The following is an 18,094-nucleotide window of genomic DNA, read 5'->3' as shown; positions in this document are numbered from 1 at the left end:
CTAAGCTGGGCCTCTCGTGCCTGCCAACTCTTCTTCCCTGAACTCGGGAAAGGGCGTGGTGGGGGGGCGGGGGCACGCGGGGGCGAAATGTTACACAAGGACCTTTAAGGCCAAGGGAAATCGGTTTAATTTTGTAATATATCATTTGGTTGTCTCAGCTCATCTCCCAGGCATTTACACAATTCACAGTGACCACCCTGTGTGACTTGCAGACAGCCTGGTGAGGGCTCAGCACAGGGCGGAGGTTGGCTTTCAGTCTCGGTGGCTTTCTCCGTCAGATGAACCCTCACAAAGCGAGACATTTTGGAAAGACGGCCCCTGGTCATGCATGACTGCTTTTTAGAAAGCATGGTCCCCAAAACCCCAGGTTTGGCACAAACAGAGCTGCCACCAGAGCAGAGCCCTGCACCTCGGTGGGCAACCGGGGCCCAGAGCTGCGGATGCCGCAGGGGCCAGCTCAGCTTCCTCCCTGCCTGCCCAAAAGCACTTACTTTCTGACAGACTCTGGAGTGAAGAGGCGCGTGGCAACGGGTCTCGGCTGGGCTGCACCCCACGGGCCCCTCCCGCCTGCTCCGGCCTCAGCCGCATCTCCGCGCAGGGCAGGCCAACTTCCTGCAGCCCGCAGGAGGGCCCGGTCTCGGAGCTACCCTGCTTCTCTAAATGGCTGGCGCTTCCCTCAGATTAAGAGGGTACAAACGTGTCCCAAATTAAACCCTGTCCCTTGTTCCACTGTGGGGTGAGACTTGGGGGTGCTGCCAGAGGGAAGTGGGGGCGGTCTCCCTGGAAGACAAGCCTCTCCCCACTGGAGCTCTTGCAGCTGCCGGGTCCCACCTGGCTTTCCCTGTCCTCAGTAAGGATCCAGTCTCGCCTCCAACATGCACCTTCTGACAGACGGGGCTGAAGGTTCTCCCCTAAGGCCGCCACAGGTACTTAAATCCACCAACAGGTTGAGCTGCCCAGACCCTGTTCCCTGCAGTCGCAGCTGTCAGATGTCGTCTTCGACGGTGCCACTGTGCTCACTGAGGAGGTACCACTTGAGCCTGTCGGGCAGAGGTAGGGCCTTGACCTTCGCGTCCACAGGCCACGGCTGAAGGTAGAGCCGGATGTAAACGCGACACAGGTGCTTGAGGGGTGGGGGGTAGCTCTCCAGCTGCCTCAAGGAGAAGTGAAGGGCCTGGATCTTGTCTGCCAGGCTGCCCACGGGATGGATATCGAAGTTTTCGGGCAGCTGGAGTTTGTGGGAGTTAGTCACCATGAGATCCAGGACGGTCTCGGCTTTGCGCAGCAGGTCCACGTGACTCTCGTCCTCCGCGCAGCCGGGGTGCGAGCAGAGCCTCTCGAAGATGATGTGGAAGCCGGACCAGCAGGAGGCGCCGTGGAGGGAACAGTTGTAGGCGGCCCCCGACTCCAGCAGGAAGCGCAGGAGAGGGAAGTGCAGCTTAAAGCTCTTGAGGCAGATGTGCGTGAGGGACTCGTGGGCCGGGCACTCGCTGGGGTCGGCGCCATGAGCCAGCAGCAGCTGCGTTACTTGGAAGCAGAAGCGGTTGATCAGCTGGGCCTCCTCTTTGTCACCTCCCACCGTCTCGCCCAGCAGAAAGATGATGCAGGTGAACACGGTGTCCCCGTCTTTGGTGGTAGCCTTGACATCCGCCCCTAGAAGAACCAGGAGGGGGAAGAGAGACGGTGGGAGGAGGCCTTACACCCTGGCAAATCAACGCTTCGTGTTCCAGGGGGCAGCGTGGAAGGACAGGGCTCACCTCCTTCCAGCAAGAGGCGGATGTTCTCGGTGTTGTGTATCTGCACGCCGTCGCTGCTGGCCAGGGCGTGGAGCAGAGAGGTCTTTCCTGGGGAGGGAGAGTGAGTGGGGGGCAGTGGGGGGCCGAGGCCAGGCCAACCCCAGAGGTGGAAGGGAAGTACAGACCCTCGGGATCAGAAAACGAACTTCAAAGATGACTGACCTCTCTCAGCTAGGGAGGAGGGTGACAGATTTCTTTCCTTTGAATGTTTTATTCTTTGAATTTGTTTACTTTTTATATAGCAGGTTCCCACTAGCTACCTGTTTTACACATGGTAGTGTATACATGTCAATCCCCATCTCCCAATTCATCCCACCAGCAGCCCCCCTGCCACTTTCCCCTCTTGGTGTCCATACGTTTGTTCTCTACATCTGTGTCTCTATTTCTGCCCGGAGGATGACAGGTTTCTCTGGCCATTCTTTCTCCACTCACACAAAAATGGGAGCAGAAGGGCCAGGGAACGTAGGACTTTTCTAGACTCTGAGATGCTACCTGAGACTCAGGCTGGGTCTCTCCCGACAGGGAGCCCCGTCCCTCAGAAGCTGAGCGCGCAGGTAGCCCACTTCCTCCTGCAGAGGCCCTCACAGGGCCGGCGAGTCAGCAAAATGCACCAGTGTGCGCTCGGCCGTGCTGCGCCATCAGAGGGGCTGCCTCCAGCCTGCCTGCCAAGCCATCGCCCCGGGTTACCCTGGGTAACCTCACAAGGCAATTCGGCCCAGGCCCACCCTGCTTCTCTACAGGAGGCACCCACCATGCTTGTCGGCCGCGTTGACATCTGCTCCAAGGTCCAGGAGGCGCTGCAGGCAGGGCAGGCGCTCCGGCTCCTCGCTGGCCAGGTCCAAGGGGCTGCTCTCATGGATCTGAGTCAAGAAAGCACAGCCGCGTCGGCCCGGGGGCCTGTGAGCTGCTCAGGGCCCCGACCACATCCCCCCTTCAGAGCAGGCCGGACCTGGCTCTTACCCGGTCCCTGCGGTTAATGTCGGCCCCGTGGCGCACCAGCAGCTCCACCATGTCAGGCTGGTTTCGCAGGACGGCGATGTGCAGGGCTGTGTAGTAGGTGACTGGGTCTGAGGGCACAGACACAGCTTCGTCAGTCCTGCTTGTCGGCACATTCTCGCAGGGTCCCAGGACCAGCCTGGCAGCCCAGCCCCAGTGCTCCGACCTTAGGGCTCCCAGCACGAGGGGTCAGGACACAGCTGTCTTCGTCGGACAGTGCACGGAGGCAGGCCTAGGTTTCGGTCCTGGGGGTGTTCTAATTAATGGACATGGTACTTAATCTGGGTTTTAGTTCCTTCTGTAAAATGGGACCTAAAGAGGGCTGTTGGGAGGAATACCCAGAGTGACAGCTCCCTAAGTCTCGCAATAAAAGCCAAATTCTCAAGGCTGGGTCTCCCAGTGGCTGACTTCAGAATGCCTCCCCCACCTCTCTCAGCTCCTTGACCCTCCAGGAGCCCAGAAGCCTCTGAGCCTGTCCTCAAATGGGGAGGGGAGACACGCCTGGCCACATCCTGTGTCAGCACAAAACCCCCAGGTCGGTCACAGGTCAGCCCTGCATGTCTCCTGGCCGACTCTGCCTGCCCTCCCAGGGTGAAAGCGAAGAGGGAAGGAAAATGGCTCCATCGCCATCCCCCAGCACACAAGCTAGAAGCCAACGCCGTCCTGCTGTCAGTTATGCCCGGTGTGTCTTACCTGTTTTCCCCTCTCCCTGTGGCAGGAACAAGAATGCAAGGTGGCTCAGAATGAGTGGCAGAGAATTACATTCCCTGAGCTCTGGGCACAGCGCCAGCAGCCACATTTTCACATTAATGGAAGCAGGGATTTAGCGGGGAGCTGGGGGAAAGTTTGCTAAAGCATCACACGGTAGAAGCAGTGACAAACTCGCTCTTGATCAGAGGTGGTTAAGGGCCATTTGAAAGCCCGCAGGGGGATGGGAGGCCACCCAACGTGGGTTTCCTTAGTCATCACCCATGACATAAATGAGGGAAGTATCTCCCAAGAGAACAGTAAAAGCAGAGCCTGAAGGCTTGGCCGCCCACCCAAAGCAGGGCCACACTTCTTAAGCCACCTACCCACCCCGGCCCCTCTGGGCTCCAGCTGACCTTCGAAGTTGAGGTTGGCCCCATTCCGCAGGAGCACGTCAGCTGCACGCGTCAGTCCCAGCTCGGCCATCTTCAGCAGGGCGTTGCTCACGCCTTCCTGGTAAAATGGAGAGTGGGCTTTTCTCTCCAGCAGCTCAGTGAGAACAAGGATCCGGCTCTCCTCGCTGGCGACATAACTGGGCCTGGGGCAGGGGAGAGGCAGACGAGTTGAGGGTGGGAACAGCAGTGGGACCAGCTGGCTGGGTACCCTGTGGGCGGGTGGCCTTTAGTCTCCTGCTGTCACACACAGGCAGGGCCCTGGCTCCGTGGGGCTGAAAGTCTCTTCAGAAGAGGTTGGTGGTAGAGAGGGCCAAGCTGGATCTGCTCACTGGAGCAGGCTCCTTGGGTTTGCTGAGAAAGGACTGGGGCTGTCTTCAGCCTCCCTCCAAGCGGCCTAGAGAATCTAGCCCCTGGCTTGGGTACAAAGCCTCATACACCTGGGCTGTTGGCACTGAAGGGAACTCTTGTGGCCAAGATCAAGAACCAGACACTGACCCCCCTCCACCCCACCGCAGACAGTGACTGTCCCTGAGCTGCAGAGTATGCCAGACCAGCCCAGGCAACCCCACAGCCAGGGCAGTCAGCAGACCTCCTCCCTCGCTCACACCCAGAGACATTTGGTGTTCTGACGGCCGAGTGCACACAAATTCCCAACCCACCTACCTCCCTCGCCAATTCCAACTGATCCCCAAAACGCACACCTGAGCCCCCTTTCCTCTGCTCTTTTCTCCGTTCCACCAAATACACTATTAAGTTTACTTATGACTGTCGGTCTCTCTCCTTTGCAGCACAAGCATCATGAAGGCTGGGGGTTTAGCTCACTGACGTATCCCTGAACGATGCGCTTTCTAACACCGTTCCCACCGGTTCACGGATAGGCCCACGCCTGTGCAAACTCGGCTATGGAAAGCACATTTCGCACTGCTCACAGATTCCACCCTGCTCCTCTGCAACTCCAGGTGGAGGGCACGGGACAGGCAGGGCGCAGGGTGGGGCCCTGAGGCGGAGGCCCTACCGACACCCCACCCTCCGGCCCTGCCTGCGCTAGCTGGGAGCCCTCACCACCGCCGTCTGTCTTATCTGTCAGGTGGGACACCGCCCGCCCCGCCCCGCCCCGCCATGTCTGTAGTGACAATGAAAGGGATGCAGCTCCGGGTCGGAGGCGGGAAGGGAGCGACTTACCCGTCCAGGGGCTCCTGCCGCTCGGGGTCCTGGATCCCCAAGGAGCCCAGAATCGCATCCACTAGCGGCTGGTACTCGAAGATAATCCTCCGGAAGCCGTGCAGGAACGGCATTGCGGCGGCCGCACCTTCCGCCGAGGCCGAGACGCCGATTGGGCACGTTCCGGGGGCCGCGGTTTCGGCCAGGTTTGGCCACTGCTGCTCCAGTCCCTTCGCCGGCCCACTACACCGCCCAACCAGCTGCTCCACGCCGGAAGTAACTCTGGCACTTCCGGCCCGCTCCAGCCCGGGAAAGAGAGCGGGGGACGACAGCGCCCTCTGCGGGCTGGGAGGACCGCGGCGCGACTGGGCGCGCCAGCTGAGAGTGTCTTGGGGGGCGACCCTGGGGGACTGGAGGGCGCGGACCTGCAGCCCAGCCGGATCCCAGCTCTTGGAGGGCCCGTCCCTTGCCTGCCCGGCCCGGCTCCGCCCTGCGATCCCGCCCGCGGCCGCTGGGCGCCGTCCGAGCTCCGCCCATTGAGCGAGCACACTGGCTTGACCCCTGTCCAACTCCCTCCCGTGGTGGAGGTGACTCGAATCCCCGGCGCCCGCGAGACGCCCTGGACTCGGGTCGGACCACGGCTGGGCCTGGCTCTCGCCTCGCCCCACGCTGACTGGACCACACTCAACCCGACGGGCGATGGGGATGATTCCTGAGTCTCTGTCCCCTGGAGCTCCTGGCCCCGCAGGCTGCTGGCTCCTTCCACTTTCTGCCTTGATGGACTCAATGAACTTCAGTTTCTTCATCTGTATAATGGGGATAATCAAACGCACGCGAGAACCTGGATCAAGAGCTCTGTCACTGTGCGTGGAAGTGGAGTCTTGCAGGAAGGAGCCCAAGCCTGGGGCCACTTTTCTGGGGTGAAGGCATCCGGCCCTGGGCCTCGCATTTGACCCTCCACAACCTTGAGGCCCACAGTGGAGCCCTGATGTCTTCGTGATTCTGGAAAGTCCGTTATGAAGAGGTGCGCCAGTCCCAGCTGTGCCCGTGGCAGCCCTGGTCTCCCATCTACCCCCACTTCCACCACATGGGCGTGGGAGCTCTCCCGCCTGGCACCTGTCAGAGGCAAGCGTTGTTGAGCGAAGTAGAAAACGTTTAGAGATGAATTTAAAGACAACCTCGTGTGTCTATGATTAAATGTAAAAAGATAGATAGAATAAGGCTCCCCTGCCAAGAGCAAAAACAGTCTTAGCAAGAAAACCCAGTCCGAGGTATTCCAGGTCCAGCTATGGGGACCCAGCAGTGTGGAGTACACAGCAGGGGCTGGATAATTGCTCACTGTTATTATCGTTCAGTTTACAAGGTTGTTGTGCATACCAAGTGATGAGTTATTAAAATCCCCATCAGGCCTCAGAAAGCCTCATTTTGCCTGCCCCTCCGTTGCCTAAAGGAGCAAGAAAGAGGGGTGGGGTTTAAGCCCTGTTAGGACAGGCCAGCTTAGGGTTGCCAGAAGGGGCTCCGGACCATAGGGTCCCTGGTTCCCAGCACACATCTGCCTTGGTTCTCACTCCAGGAAGAAGTATCTTCTCCTTAAGTGAAATTGGGACATTTTTTTTGCTCACACAGCAATGGAGATTTCCAGCTTGTCTCGTAAAATCAGAAGATCGGGCACCTGGGCCCAAATTCCCATCTGGCAACAAGGCGCATCTGGATGGGGGTTTGCTCTGGAGTGCCTCAGTCTCCCCAGGCGTTACCCTGGGGGTTTGGGAATGTCTGCCCCTGTCTGAAGGATCCACACCCCACCCCTCAATTGATCCCCAGGCCCTGAATGGTGCAGCAGCCCCCAGGTTTCACAGCCCTATTTGATCCCGGGTCACTTGCTCCATGGCGCAGGTGAGAGCCCTGAGGGGCCTGGAGAAGGCTAGAGCACGTGGAGGTAACTGGAGGAGGCCCACCTAGAATGGGGTCCAGGGCAGAACTGGGAGTGGTGGGCACAGCCCGGTCTGAGGCCAGCTTCTGCCCTGGCTTCATAAGGCCGTGGTAACAAAGCACCACACACTGGGTGGCTTCAAACAACAGAAATGTATTCTCTCCCAGTCCTGGGGGCCAGAAATCTGACGTCAAAGTGTAGGCAGGGCCATGATCCCTCTGAAGACCCTAGGGAAGGTTCTGGCAGCCCCGGGCATGGCTTGGCTTGTGGCAGCATCACCCCAATCTCTGCCTACCTTTGTCTTCACGTGGCCTTCTTCCCTGTGTCTGTCTCTCTGTCCAAATCTCCCTGTGCTTTCTAAATGGCACCAGTCACTGGATTTATGGCCCACCCTAATCCAATGTGAATTCATTTTAACTTGATCACCTTTGCAGAAACCTTATTTCCAAATAGGATCACTGCCATAGTTTCCACAGAGTTAGGACTTGGAAATATCTCTTTGGAGGACACAATTAAAGCTGCTCCAATGGATGACCCCAGGCATGGCCCTTCTGGTCTCTGGGCCTCCATTTCCCTACCTGTAACCTGAAGGCCCTTCAGCTCTGACAGTGTTGGAGCCAATGAAGAGGTCCTTGATGTCACCAATGGGCTCTACCACCAAGATAACTATAACTGTCTTGTGATTAGGATAGTGACAATCCTGAGTTAACTTTTTTTTTTTTTTTTTTTTTTTTTTGCGGTACGTGGGCCTCTCACTGTTGTGGCCTCTCCCGTTGCGGAGCACAAGCTCCGGACACGCAGGCTCAGTGGCCATGGCTCACGGGCCCAGCCACTCTGCGGCATGTGGGATCTTCCCGGACCAGGGCACAAACCTGTGTCCCCTGCATCGACAGGCAGACTCTCAACCACTGCGCCACCAGGGAAGCGAAGCCTGAGTTAACTTTTTTTTTTTTTTTTTTGGCTGCGTTGGGTCTTCGTTGCTGCACATGGACTTTCTCTAGTTGCAGTGAGTGGGGTCTACTCTTCGTTGCAGTGCACAGGCTTCTCATTGCGGTGGCTTCTCTTGTTGCAGAGCACAGGCTCTAGGCGCATGGGCTTCAGTAGTTGCAGCACATGGGCTCAGTAGTTGTGGCACATGGGCTTAGTTGCTCTGCGGCATGTGGGATCTTCCCGGACCAGGGATCAAACCTGTGTTCCCTGCATTGGCAGGTGGATTCTTAACCACTGCGCCACCAAGGAAGTCCCAATCACAAGTTAACTTTTATTTACTGAGCCCTTTTGATGTGCCAGGCACTGTGCTAAACACTTGACATACTAATCTTAATACACACCCCCTAAGTAGGTGATGGTACTACACCTGTTTTCAACAAGGAAACTGAGGCTCAGAGAGGTTTGCGTGCTTGCCCGATGTCACACAGCTAGGTTGGGACTTTAACCCAAGTTTGGGGGGGCTCTTCCATATACCTGGCCTCAGGTGCCCTGCAGTTCCTCTGGTTCTGGGCCTGAGAGGGTCTGGATATGCTGAAGGGAGGGGCTGAGCCCTGCTCTGTCACAGTCCTTGGGCACCACACCATGGAGCAGGCCCTGTTGCCTGCCCGTCTCCCAGGCTCCTATCTTTAGAAAGCTCCGTGACCCATGACCTCCTTCCTATCAGCAAGGGCAACCCTGTTTCCTCCATCTGCCTCCTATTAAGGCTCTGTCGCTCAGAGCCTCTCATTTCAGCTCTGAACCTTCTCTTTTTTCCCTGCCACTGCCTCTCACTGGCCTGTCAGCCCAGCTGCTTCCTGATGCCCAACTCCAGGTTCTTAGCAGGCTGGGGGGCACTGGGGCCAAGAACCCAGTGCTCAGACCCTGGCAGCATCTGTCCCTCCTTCTCCTGGGGCAGTTTGGGAGTCACTCTGACTATCCAATGCACAGAGGGGGATAACCTTCATATATAAAGAACTGTTAAAAACCAACAAGAAGAAGGCAAAAACACTAAGAGAAAAATGGGCAAAGGACATACACAGGCAAGTCAGAAGGGATGAAAAACTACGGTCAACAAACATAAGGAGAGAAGTTTGGCCTCTCTAGCCCAACACCAACAGTGATAATAGCTGACATATAAGACTTACCATGTGCTTGACTCTTCCCTATAGCAGCTCAGCAAAGCAAGTTACAGAATAGTAGGTACTCTCTGATCCCATTTAGGAAAAAGTGGTGTGTGTGTGTGTGTGTGTGTATGCATTTGCTCGTGGGCAGGAGTAATTCTTGATGACCCTGTGCTGAGACATGGGTGGTGGTTGTTTCTGGGTGCTGGGATCTGGAGAACTTTGATCTTCTTTGTGCTTCTCTGTGTCTTCTACCTTCTTACCAATGAATGTGTCTTACCTGAGACTAAATCAGCCAGAGGCAGCAGATCAGGCCCTGCACACTGTTATACCTGGGGTTGAAGGTAAGGCCGTGAACACCAGGGCAAGGTCCTTCCACAAGACCTTTTCTCCTCCCAACTCCACCTAGTGACATCCTTCCCAGCACACAGGCCTTCCTGAATCCCCAGCCCCTGGGCACCCCCCCACTGCCCTCCCCAGTCCTTGGGTACCTCAGGGCCCAGCCTGATCATACGAATGGTACGTTGATGACAACAGCAGCCTTTGGTGGAGTGAGTCCTGTGCCTTGTGAATCAGATTAGAAGCTCAGCACAGATGTCTCAACAACTCGTCATAACGCTCCAGCAAGGAAGTGACGGCAGGATTCCCGTGTCATAGTCTGGGAGACCGAGGCTCAGAGAGAGAACTGACCAGCTCCAGGGCGGCTGGCTAGCAAGGGGCCTCCGGGACTCGATCCCGAGCCTAGCCCTTAAGGGCTCCCTGGACCCCAGCTCAGGACACCTGGCCCTGCCCAGCCACAGTCCCCTGCACTCTCTCCTGCTTCCCTCCCTCACACACTCCTGCTCACCGGTTCACACACTCACACAGACTCTCACACACAGGCGCCCTCACACACCCACATGTGCTTGTGACACTGCATTCACACTCACAAGACATTCTCACACGCAAACACTTGCTCAGACACAATCATGCACACTCATTCATACACACACACACACACACACACACGAACACACACGCTCAGGGCAGGGGCTGCAGGAGGGGTGGTGTCACGGCCCCGGCCCAGCACCCCACCTTCCTGGTGCCCTCTGTCCAGGAGGGGCAGTCGGCAGCAAGGTCTGTCCCTTATAAGGCCCTGGAGAGAGAAATTGGGTAAAAGGCCCCCCTTTTATTTCTCTCTCTTCTTTTTTTTTTTTTGATTTGGCAGAGTTTCCATAAAGTGAGATATTTGGAAAACGCAGCAATCTGCCACAAGGAATATGCTTCCCGCTCTCCTCGGTGGAGCCTCCAGCTTCAGGCCTGGCAGCAGGGAGCAGCAGGCGGCCTGGGTGGACTCCTCCAGTGCTGTCATGGGGCCACCGCCCTGGGCTTCCTTCTGCCTGCACCCCTCCTCCTCGGGCCCGGCTTCCCTCGCTCTCCTTTCCCCTCCCCCACACCTGACCCCGCCCTGACCCCTGACCCTCAAGACCCCAGGAGGCCTGGCCTGCTTGGCCCTGTTTGGCCACCGTCCCCATGCTGAAGGGCCTGGCCCTCTGTGGGCTCAGGGAGGAGCTGAGGGACCAGGGGACCGGGATCGGGAGTGGGTGGCAGGGCCTCAGCTGGGCCAGGGAAAGACTTTCTTGTCCCCTCCCTCATTCCATTTGCTCTCCAGCACCCAGGAGCATTTTGGAGACCCCGACACCCAGGGACATCTGTGCTCCCAGTGGCCTGCCCTGGTCCTCCCCTGCCACCTGCGCCCTCCAGGAAATCCGGCCCTGCTGGCCAGAGTCCCCTGCTCCAAGGGCAGCCTCCTCCCTGACTTGTCCCCCCACCCCATTCCACACCCAGACACTGCCATGTGGTCCCGATGCTTGGCCAGGTGTGGGGCCTGTGAGAGCCAGTTATGGGCTGGGTCAGGCCCTGGTGAAGCCCCAGGTGGGCAGCCCAGAGCCTCAGAGGGGAAGATGAGGGATCCTCCCTTTCTCTGCCATCCTTGTGTGCCCACATCAGAGGCCCCACCTGACCCCCAGCCTCTTCCAGATGAGGTGGGTCCTTAGGGATTCACCCAGGAGAACGGGGTGAGAAGGTGCTTACAGCCTGTCTTAGTCAGCTCGGGCTGCCATACAAAGTATTGTAGGTTAGGTGGCTTCAACAACAGATATTTATTTCTCACAGTTCTGGAGGCTGGGAAATTCAAGATCAAGATGCCAGCAAGGTAGGTTTCATTCCAAACCTCTTCTCTGGGCTTGCAGGTGGCCACCATCTCCCCATGCACTCACATGACCACATCCTGGTCTTATAAGGGCACTAATCCCATCACGGGTGCTCCACCCTCATGACCTCATCTAACCTAACTCCTTCCAGTGGGCCCACCTCCTAATACCATCACATGGGAGGTTAGGGCTTCAACATATGAATTTGCAGGTTTGGGGAACGCAAACATTCAATTCACACAGAGACCCTCAGGCCCCTCGCCTCAAGACAGGAGGGAGTCTGGGGCCTGGGCTTTGGCCTGGCCCTCTCTCAGCCTCACTGCCTCACTGGCACAAGAAGATGGTGGTTGCAAGGCTCACCTAGATTCCTTCCCACTCCCGAAGTCAGGGAGGGGTCCTACTGAGAGTGACCCTTAGCTTCACGTGGGGGAGCCATCCCAGGTCTCTCCCTGGCACAGCCTCTCCACCTAAATGCTGATCAGCCTGCCTCTGCCTTTCCCGTCCCTGGCAAGCAGGTATGTGTGACCTTGGCCCCAGTCTTGCCCTCTCTGAGTTTTGGTCTATCTCACTGCCAGATGGGTTCGGAAGGGTGCCCAGGAGGTCCAAGCCTGCCCCATTTCTGGCTGGTCTGTGAGCCCAGTGTACTGATCCCATGGGAGGAGACCACTGGGCCCCCTCCAGCCACTGCAGCTTGGCCCAGGCAGGCTGTGCCAAGGATAGGCTCGGGGGTGGGGGCGGGGGGCAAGGCTCAGAGCCCTTGGGGATGGAGGGGGGCAGAGGTGGGCACAGGACGGGTCCTTTGTGCTCCGGGGAAGCCCCCTATTCCACCCCCACTGGCCCTGCTTGGCAAAGCTGACGGCAGGAAGAATCCCGTCGGCCATCCGTCAGGGAGACAGAGTGGGCCCGTTCAAGGAGGGGGGCCGGGAAATCTGATCATTAAGAAACCCTCCTGGCTGTCTGGGGGAATTTAATTAAATTGCTGGAGAGGGCTGTGAGAGAGAGCCACATCTGGAACCAATATGTAGGCTTTGATTTTTTTTCCCTCCTCTCTCTCTCTCTCTCTCTCTCTCCTTCTCTCTCATTCCCTCCCTCCCTCTTCCCATCTCACCGCTGTAAAAGGGAACACAGGAGAGCCCTAGAGTACTCGTTCCTCTGGGACACAATTCCTGGCAGACAGAGACAGAGGGAAACCAAAGGCAGTGAAACCATGGTGGAGGCCCAGACAGAGGCAGGAGAAGAGCTGGCTGAACACTGAGACAGAGGCAGGGATGGGAGAGCCAGGAAAGAAGAGGTGGGGTGGGTGGCCGGGCGGTGCCCTGGGATTTGGCCTCAGAGGTGTCAGCAGTGACAGGAGGTAAAGGTCTACGTCACAGACCAAGACAGTAAGTCCCAGAAAATCCCAGAAAACAACATGCCAGGCCAAGGGTCCCTCAGGTAGCCAGCATTTACCAAGCCCCTGCCCTGCTTGAAACACATTGTGGCTGAATCCTCCCGACACCCCTGAGGTGTAGCTACAGATGAGAGGGAAGTGACTCGCCCAAGGTCACAGAGCACACGAGTGGCAGTGACGTGGTTTGATCCCAGGCCTGTCTGATACTGTCTAGATGTGCTGCCTGGGTCACTGTGATGGTAATCGCTTCGCTGGGCAGTCAGTGCTGGGCCCAGGTCTAGGCTGTGGGGAGAAACAGTCTCTCCGGGCCAGAGTTGGCTAAGAGAGGAGGTGTAGACAGAGGCCTCGGGGTCTCTCTCTCTTGCCCCTGTGGAGCAGGACCCTCCAGGCCCCAGGCTGCAGCCCGGAGCTGGGTCAGAGCGGGTGCTCATGGGCACGGGGACAGGTGGGCGGCTTCCCAGCCTTGAGCCCCATGGCTGAGCCATCTGATACTGTCCTGGTCCCCTTTAAGCCAGACTCCTGCATGTTAGCAATCCTGCCCCTGGTCTCCAAGCTTACCACCCGCCCCCAGGTCCCAGAATCCCCAGGCCCCAAAAGGCCCCCAAGGCTCCTGCCAGCCAGGGCTGTAGGGGAGGAACAGGGTGTCCGCTCTGGGGTGACCACTTCTGGACTAATTCCCTTCCTCCCCTAAAACCCAACGCCTGCCCTGCAGTCTGTGCAGCCTGGGGGCCCTTCTCTGATCCCTCTTCCCCCAGCACCGCCCCCCGCCACAGCCCAGGATGGCTGAAGTTTAGCCCCGAGTTCCGTATCCATCTTCACTCTTCCTCTGTAGGGCAGGAGCCAGCTCCAACGTGGTCCGCAGATTAACCCCAGGTCCAGCCCAGAGCAGGCAGAGGAAGGAGCATGGTGCCTATTTGTGGAATGAATATCTCATGACCTTGGTACCTGCGGAGCAGTTGAAAAATGTAATTCAAGCTCTTGGCTTGGAGAGGAAAGTGAGACACAGCAGGACCAAAAAGGATGCTTGGAACAGGTAAGGTTGGAGGCTCTGGGCATCCTTTGCACATGCTGGGTCTCCTGCCTGGCTACCCCTAAACTCTGTCTCCTGTCACCTGCCAAATCCTGCTCAAGCTTGAAGAGTCAGTTTAATGCCCCTTCCTTAGGGAAGCCCTCCCTGATGCCCCTCCCCCAGCCCTCTCCCCCGTGGAGCCCGGACCTGCTTACTTCTCTGTTGAGATTGGCTTCTTGACTTCTCTGCAGGACTGGGCTGTCTGGGTCACTACTCTATCCCCAGTGCCCCAGCCGGCTCCCAGCACTGGAAGGCATTCATTCAATTAAAAAACGTGTTGAGGGCTTCCCTGGTGGCGCAGTGGTTGAGAGTCCACCTGCCGATGCAGGGGACGCGGGTTCGTGCCCCGGTCCGGGAGGATCCCACATGCCGCGGAGCGGCTGGGCCCGTGAGCCGTGGCCGCTGAGCCTGCGCGTCCGGAGCCTGTGCTCCGCAGCGGGAGAGGCCACAGCGGTGAGAGGCCCGCGTACCGCAAAAAAAAAAAACAAAAAAAACAAAACGTGTTGATAGAGGTACTAAGCCCTGCGTTTGGGTGCACCAGCCTGTGAGCTGGGGTGGGCTGGGGGAGGGGGACGGGCCGGGTCCTGCCCTCAGGCTCTGCTCTAGGTGTGGGGGAGCAGTAATGGCGGTGACAGTGGCTCCTGCTCTAAGTGGATGTGCTCTGCGGACTGGACACCGAGCAGATGCTAGGGAGGCCCAGCAGCACCTTCTTGCAGCCCCCAGATGTGCATGTAATTCTTGTTATCCTCTCATTGAACAGTTTAGTAAATGAAGCCTTAGGGAAACTGGGGAGATGGGGGAGGTTGGGAAGTGACCAAGTTGGGACTGGAACTCGGTTCTGTCTGGGGCGGTCATGTCCGTTCTGTCACTGGCATAACCACAGAGCCATATTTCCTCGTGGGGCAGGGGACAAAGGACCCCGAGGGGCCAGCACTGAGCAGCAGAGGCAGCTGGGGTGGAGGCGGGACGGGAAGGCCGAGGACCGAGGACCAGAGGCCAAAGGGCTGTACTAAGATCTGGGTGATCAGACGGGGTGAGGGTGCGGGCTCACAATGCAGCGGTCAAGGCCCCGCTCAGGGAGGCAGCGGGAAGAGACGGTGGCCGCCAAAGCAGCCGGACTGCAGGGCCATCCACAAGCCCCGCTAATCCGAAACAAGCCAAGAGGGAGACTCGGCGTCCCACTTGGAGGGCCTGACAGGGTGATGATGTACAGAGTTTTAAATAAATGTATCTCATTAGGGACGCGTTGTCTGGCAAGAGAAAAATGATGCTCTTCCCCCCCACCGCCTCCCGTCCCTCCCCCCATAAGAAAAAAAAGGAGAAAAAGGAAAAAAAAAAAATCCAACGCTATAGCTAAAAAGGAAATTGCATTAATACAGATTGTTTTATTTAAAAAACCTTGACCTCCACTTCAAAAAAAGTCATTAGACATTCTCCTTCTCAAAGGCCGCCGGAGCGATTACAGGGAGGCCTGTTCATTTCTCAATGACTTACTGTTCCTGGCTGCTTGGGGAAATGTGTGAGGAATGGGGAGTTATTTAAGGCTCCCTGCAGAAAGGTGTGTAAATCTTTGCATGTCTAAAGAAACTTTACCAGACCGCTAAGTCAGAGGAAAAGAAAACTGGAAGAGTCCCCCACCACCCCTCCTTTTTTTCCGTTTCTTTCCTTTGGAACTCTGATCTCTTTGATCGTAAAAATGGTCATATTTCACCCCCAAAATATCAGCAATCAGCGAACTAAGGAAGTGGGGGCCCTTGGAGAGTTTCACCGCCGATTAGGCCCTTGGTTTAATTATTTAACGCCTGCCTGGATTGTGCAGGCTGTGAACACACTCTCCTGGCGAGGGTTCAGGAGCGAGTTATAAATAATAATAACGATTAGATCCCCAATTAAGCCGGTGAGCGGAAGGCCTCAGCCCTGTCCTTCAGCCCCACCTTGTCCTCGGCCACCGCGGGGGGCCCCATCGCGCACAGGCCCTCACCCCCATGCTGAGTGCCAAGAAGAGCCTCGTGCAGCTCCACTCCGCTCTCTGCAGAATAATCACAGCAAGATGTTTCAGGGCCCGTGAGGGAGTGAGCGCAGGGCCCGAGGGCTCCGGAAGCCTTTGTGAAGGCTGGGGGCTGCCCTAGGCCTAGGCCTGTGCCCCTTGCTCCGCATCCTTCCCTTGACTCCTGGGGAAGGCAGGGCGGGAGGGGGTAGGGGCATTTCACCAAAAGAGAATTCTGGAGAGCTGTGGGGTGGGGTGCGTCCCAAGTTTGGTCATTTCCCCCTCTGAGCCTCAGTTTGTCCACCTGTAACAGAAAAGAATTCTCCAACAAGGGCCAGCCTGGGAGTCACGGTGGTCCCAAGAGCCCAAAGCTCATGACTTGGAAGATGTCTTTGTTGGAACAGAGTGCCCGGCCCGCTGGAGTTGAGCCTGTGGTGCTCCGGCTGCCGAGGTTGGACAGCAGCATGTCCTCGGAGAGTCCCACTAGGTCTATGGCCTGGTGCTCACCCAACATGCCTCAGTATATAGTAGGTGCTCAGTAAATCACTGTGGAATGCGTTGTTCAGGACTGTTTCCCATTGGTCTATCTCCCTGTGAAGCCTACAGCAACCCCCCACCCAGGGCAGCAGAGGGGTTGTCGTGGGTCCAGAGTATAAGTCACATGGGCACCACGCCGTACCGTACAATGGGAGCCCTGCACGCAGTAGGTCCTTAATAGGAGCTTGTCTTTGGCCCCAGACCCAGATCCAGGCCTCTCCCAGCCCTGGGGGGTCCTCGGGCCCCCAAAACCACCTGAATGCCATTGTGGCACTGGCCCAGGCATAGTGCACCATGCCAGCCAGGTGTGTCCTGGGCTATAGGGAATCTGACCACCAGCCATTCAAACAGCCATTCACTTTTGAAATAACCATATATGGAGGCCTACTGTGTGCTGGGTCAGGGCCTGCATCACTTCTCCTTTCTTCTCCTTTGAGGGCTCTGGGGACACAATGGTGAAAAGCATAAAGCAAGCAGTTTACAGACGGGAAGCTGCGGCTCAGAGAGGGAAGTACATGACCCAGAGTCACACAGCAGGTCCACAGCAGGCCGGCCTTGTATCCAGCCAAGTCTTCCCATTTAGGAGAGGTTCTCTCTGCTCTCTTGACTTTATCAAAGCCTTTTCTCACGCTCATAGGTGCTGTTTATTGAATATTTTCCACATGCCGGCATTTTTATTTACACAGATCATTTCATTTGATTCTCACAACAGCCCTGTGAGATAGGTGTCATTGTTACCTCTAATTTACAGATGAGGAAACTAAAACCTAAGAGGTTAAGTGAGCTGATCAATGTCTGGAAAATGTCCAACACAGGGCCACGGCATCAAAAAGATTTAAAACAAAACAGGAAAAGGAAAAAGTCACGTGAAAGGAGAGGAAATGAGAAGTTCTTGCCACCTGGACAGATACAGTTCTTGTGATTATGTCTTCACAATAGCCCTGGGGTTCCTGGTGGCCAAGGCAGAAAGGGAAATGCAATGGGCTGTCCAAATCTCATTATTTGGTCTTTTTTTTTTTTTTTTTTTTTTTTTTTTAGGAGAGACCATAATTCTTCAAGAGAAACAAATGACTTCCTAGCCCTAAATTCTCATGGGATAACTTGTTGTGATGGTTAGGAGCCTGACGAACTTACCAGGAGACAGCTTAAGCTCTCTCAGTCTCGGTTTCCCCCTCCTCTCACGGTAGTTGTAAGGATGCTACAAAACAATATGGTTCGGTACATCACCTGGTTTACAGTAAGGCTCATAGAATATGAGCCCCCGCTATTATGGAGCACATCTTTATCTTCGGATTTGCAGGTAGAGCAGAAACATTTTTCAAAGGGGTATAATATTTCAACCCTTGCCAAGAGCTGAGACCCAGTCGCTTCAGCAGGATATCCTGGCTAGGAGGTCCTCAGGAAGGAAACTGAGGCTGGGAAAAGTTTGGGCAGTGAGCTGAGGGAGAGAACCAGATGTTCTGCCCCGTTGGGCTTGACTCCACTTCCCACAGGGTGGACCGGGGTCTGGGGTGAGCAGGGAGCCCTGCTGTGATAGCAGCCTGACACAATATTTACAGAACCCTGTGATCTGTCACGGTCACGCCTGGTCACATCTGAGTCACATCGTCCTGCAGTGTTTATGATTCCGCAGACGTGCAGCAGTGAACAGAGTTTGGCCTGTGAGCCTCTGTGTGCTGTCCCGGCTAAACCATCTCCTTCAGAAGAGACTCTTGGGTTTGGGGCTAAGGGGGCTGATCAGGTGAACAGAAGAGCGGCAGGATGCCATGTCATCCTTGGTCTTTGTTTTCCCATCCATGAAATG

The 18,094-nt window shown here is 56.6% G+C and overlaps 1 protein-coding gene across 3 annotated transcripts; it reads right to left on the bottom strand.

The window, feature by feature from the left end:
- Nucleotides 1–117: 117 nt before the first annotated feature.
- Nucleotides 118–5,229, bottom strand: ASB6 (ankyrin repeat and SOCS box containing 6; the record flags this gene model as incomplete). 3 transcript variants are annotated; one of them, XM_079705846.1, is made up of 6 exons in its annotated part: nt 118–1,653; nt 1,758–1,844; nt 2,548–2,656; nt 2,757–2,863; nt 3,896–4,077; nt 5,117–5,229. In XM_079705846.1, the coding sequence occupies 6 exons, from the start codon at nt 5,227–5,229 to the stop codon at nt 986–988; spliced, it is 1,266 nt and encodes a 421-aa protein (XP_079561972.1). In that variant the 3' UTR covers nt 118–985. The 3 variants fall into 3 exon arrangements, with proteins under 3 accessions (XP_079561972.1, XP_079561973.1, XP_079561974.1); XM_079705847.1 differs by having other exon boundaries at nt 3,896–4,071; XM_079705848.1 differs by lacking the exon at nt 1,758–1,844.
- Nucleotides 5,230–18,094: the final 12,865 nt, after the last annotated feature.

Source organism: Hyperoodon ampullatus, assembly GCF_949752795.1.
Source record: "Hyperoodon ampullatus genome assembly, chromosome: 6".
Lineage (NCBI taxonomy): Eukaryota > Metazoa > Chordata > Mammalia > Artiodactyla > Ziphiidae > Hyperoodon > Hyperoodon ampullatus.
This window is presented reverse-complemented; position numbering and strand designations above follow the sequence as displayed.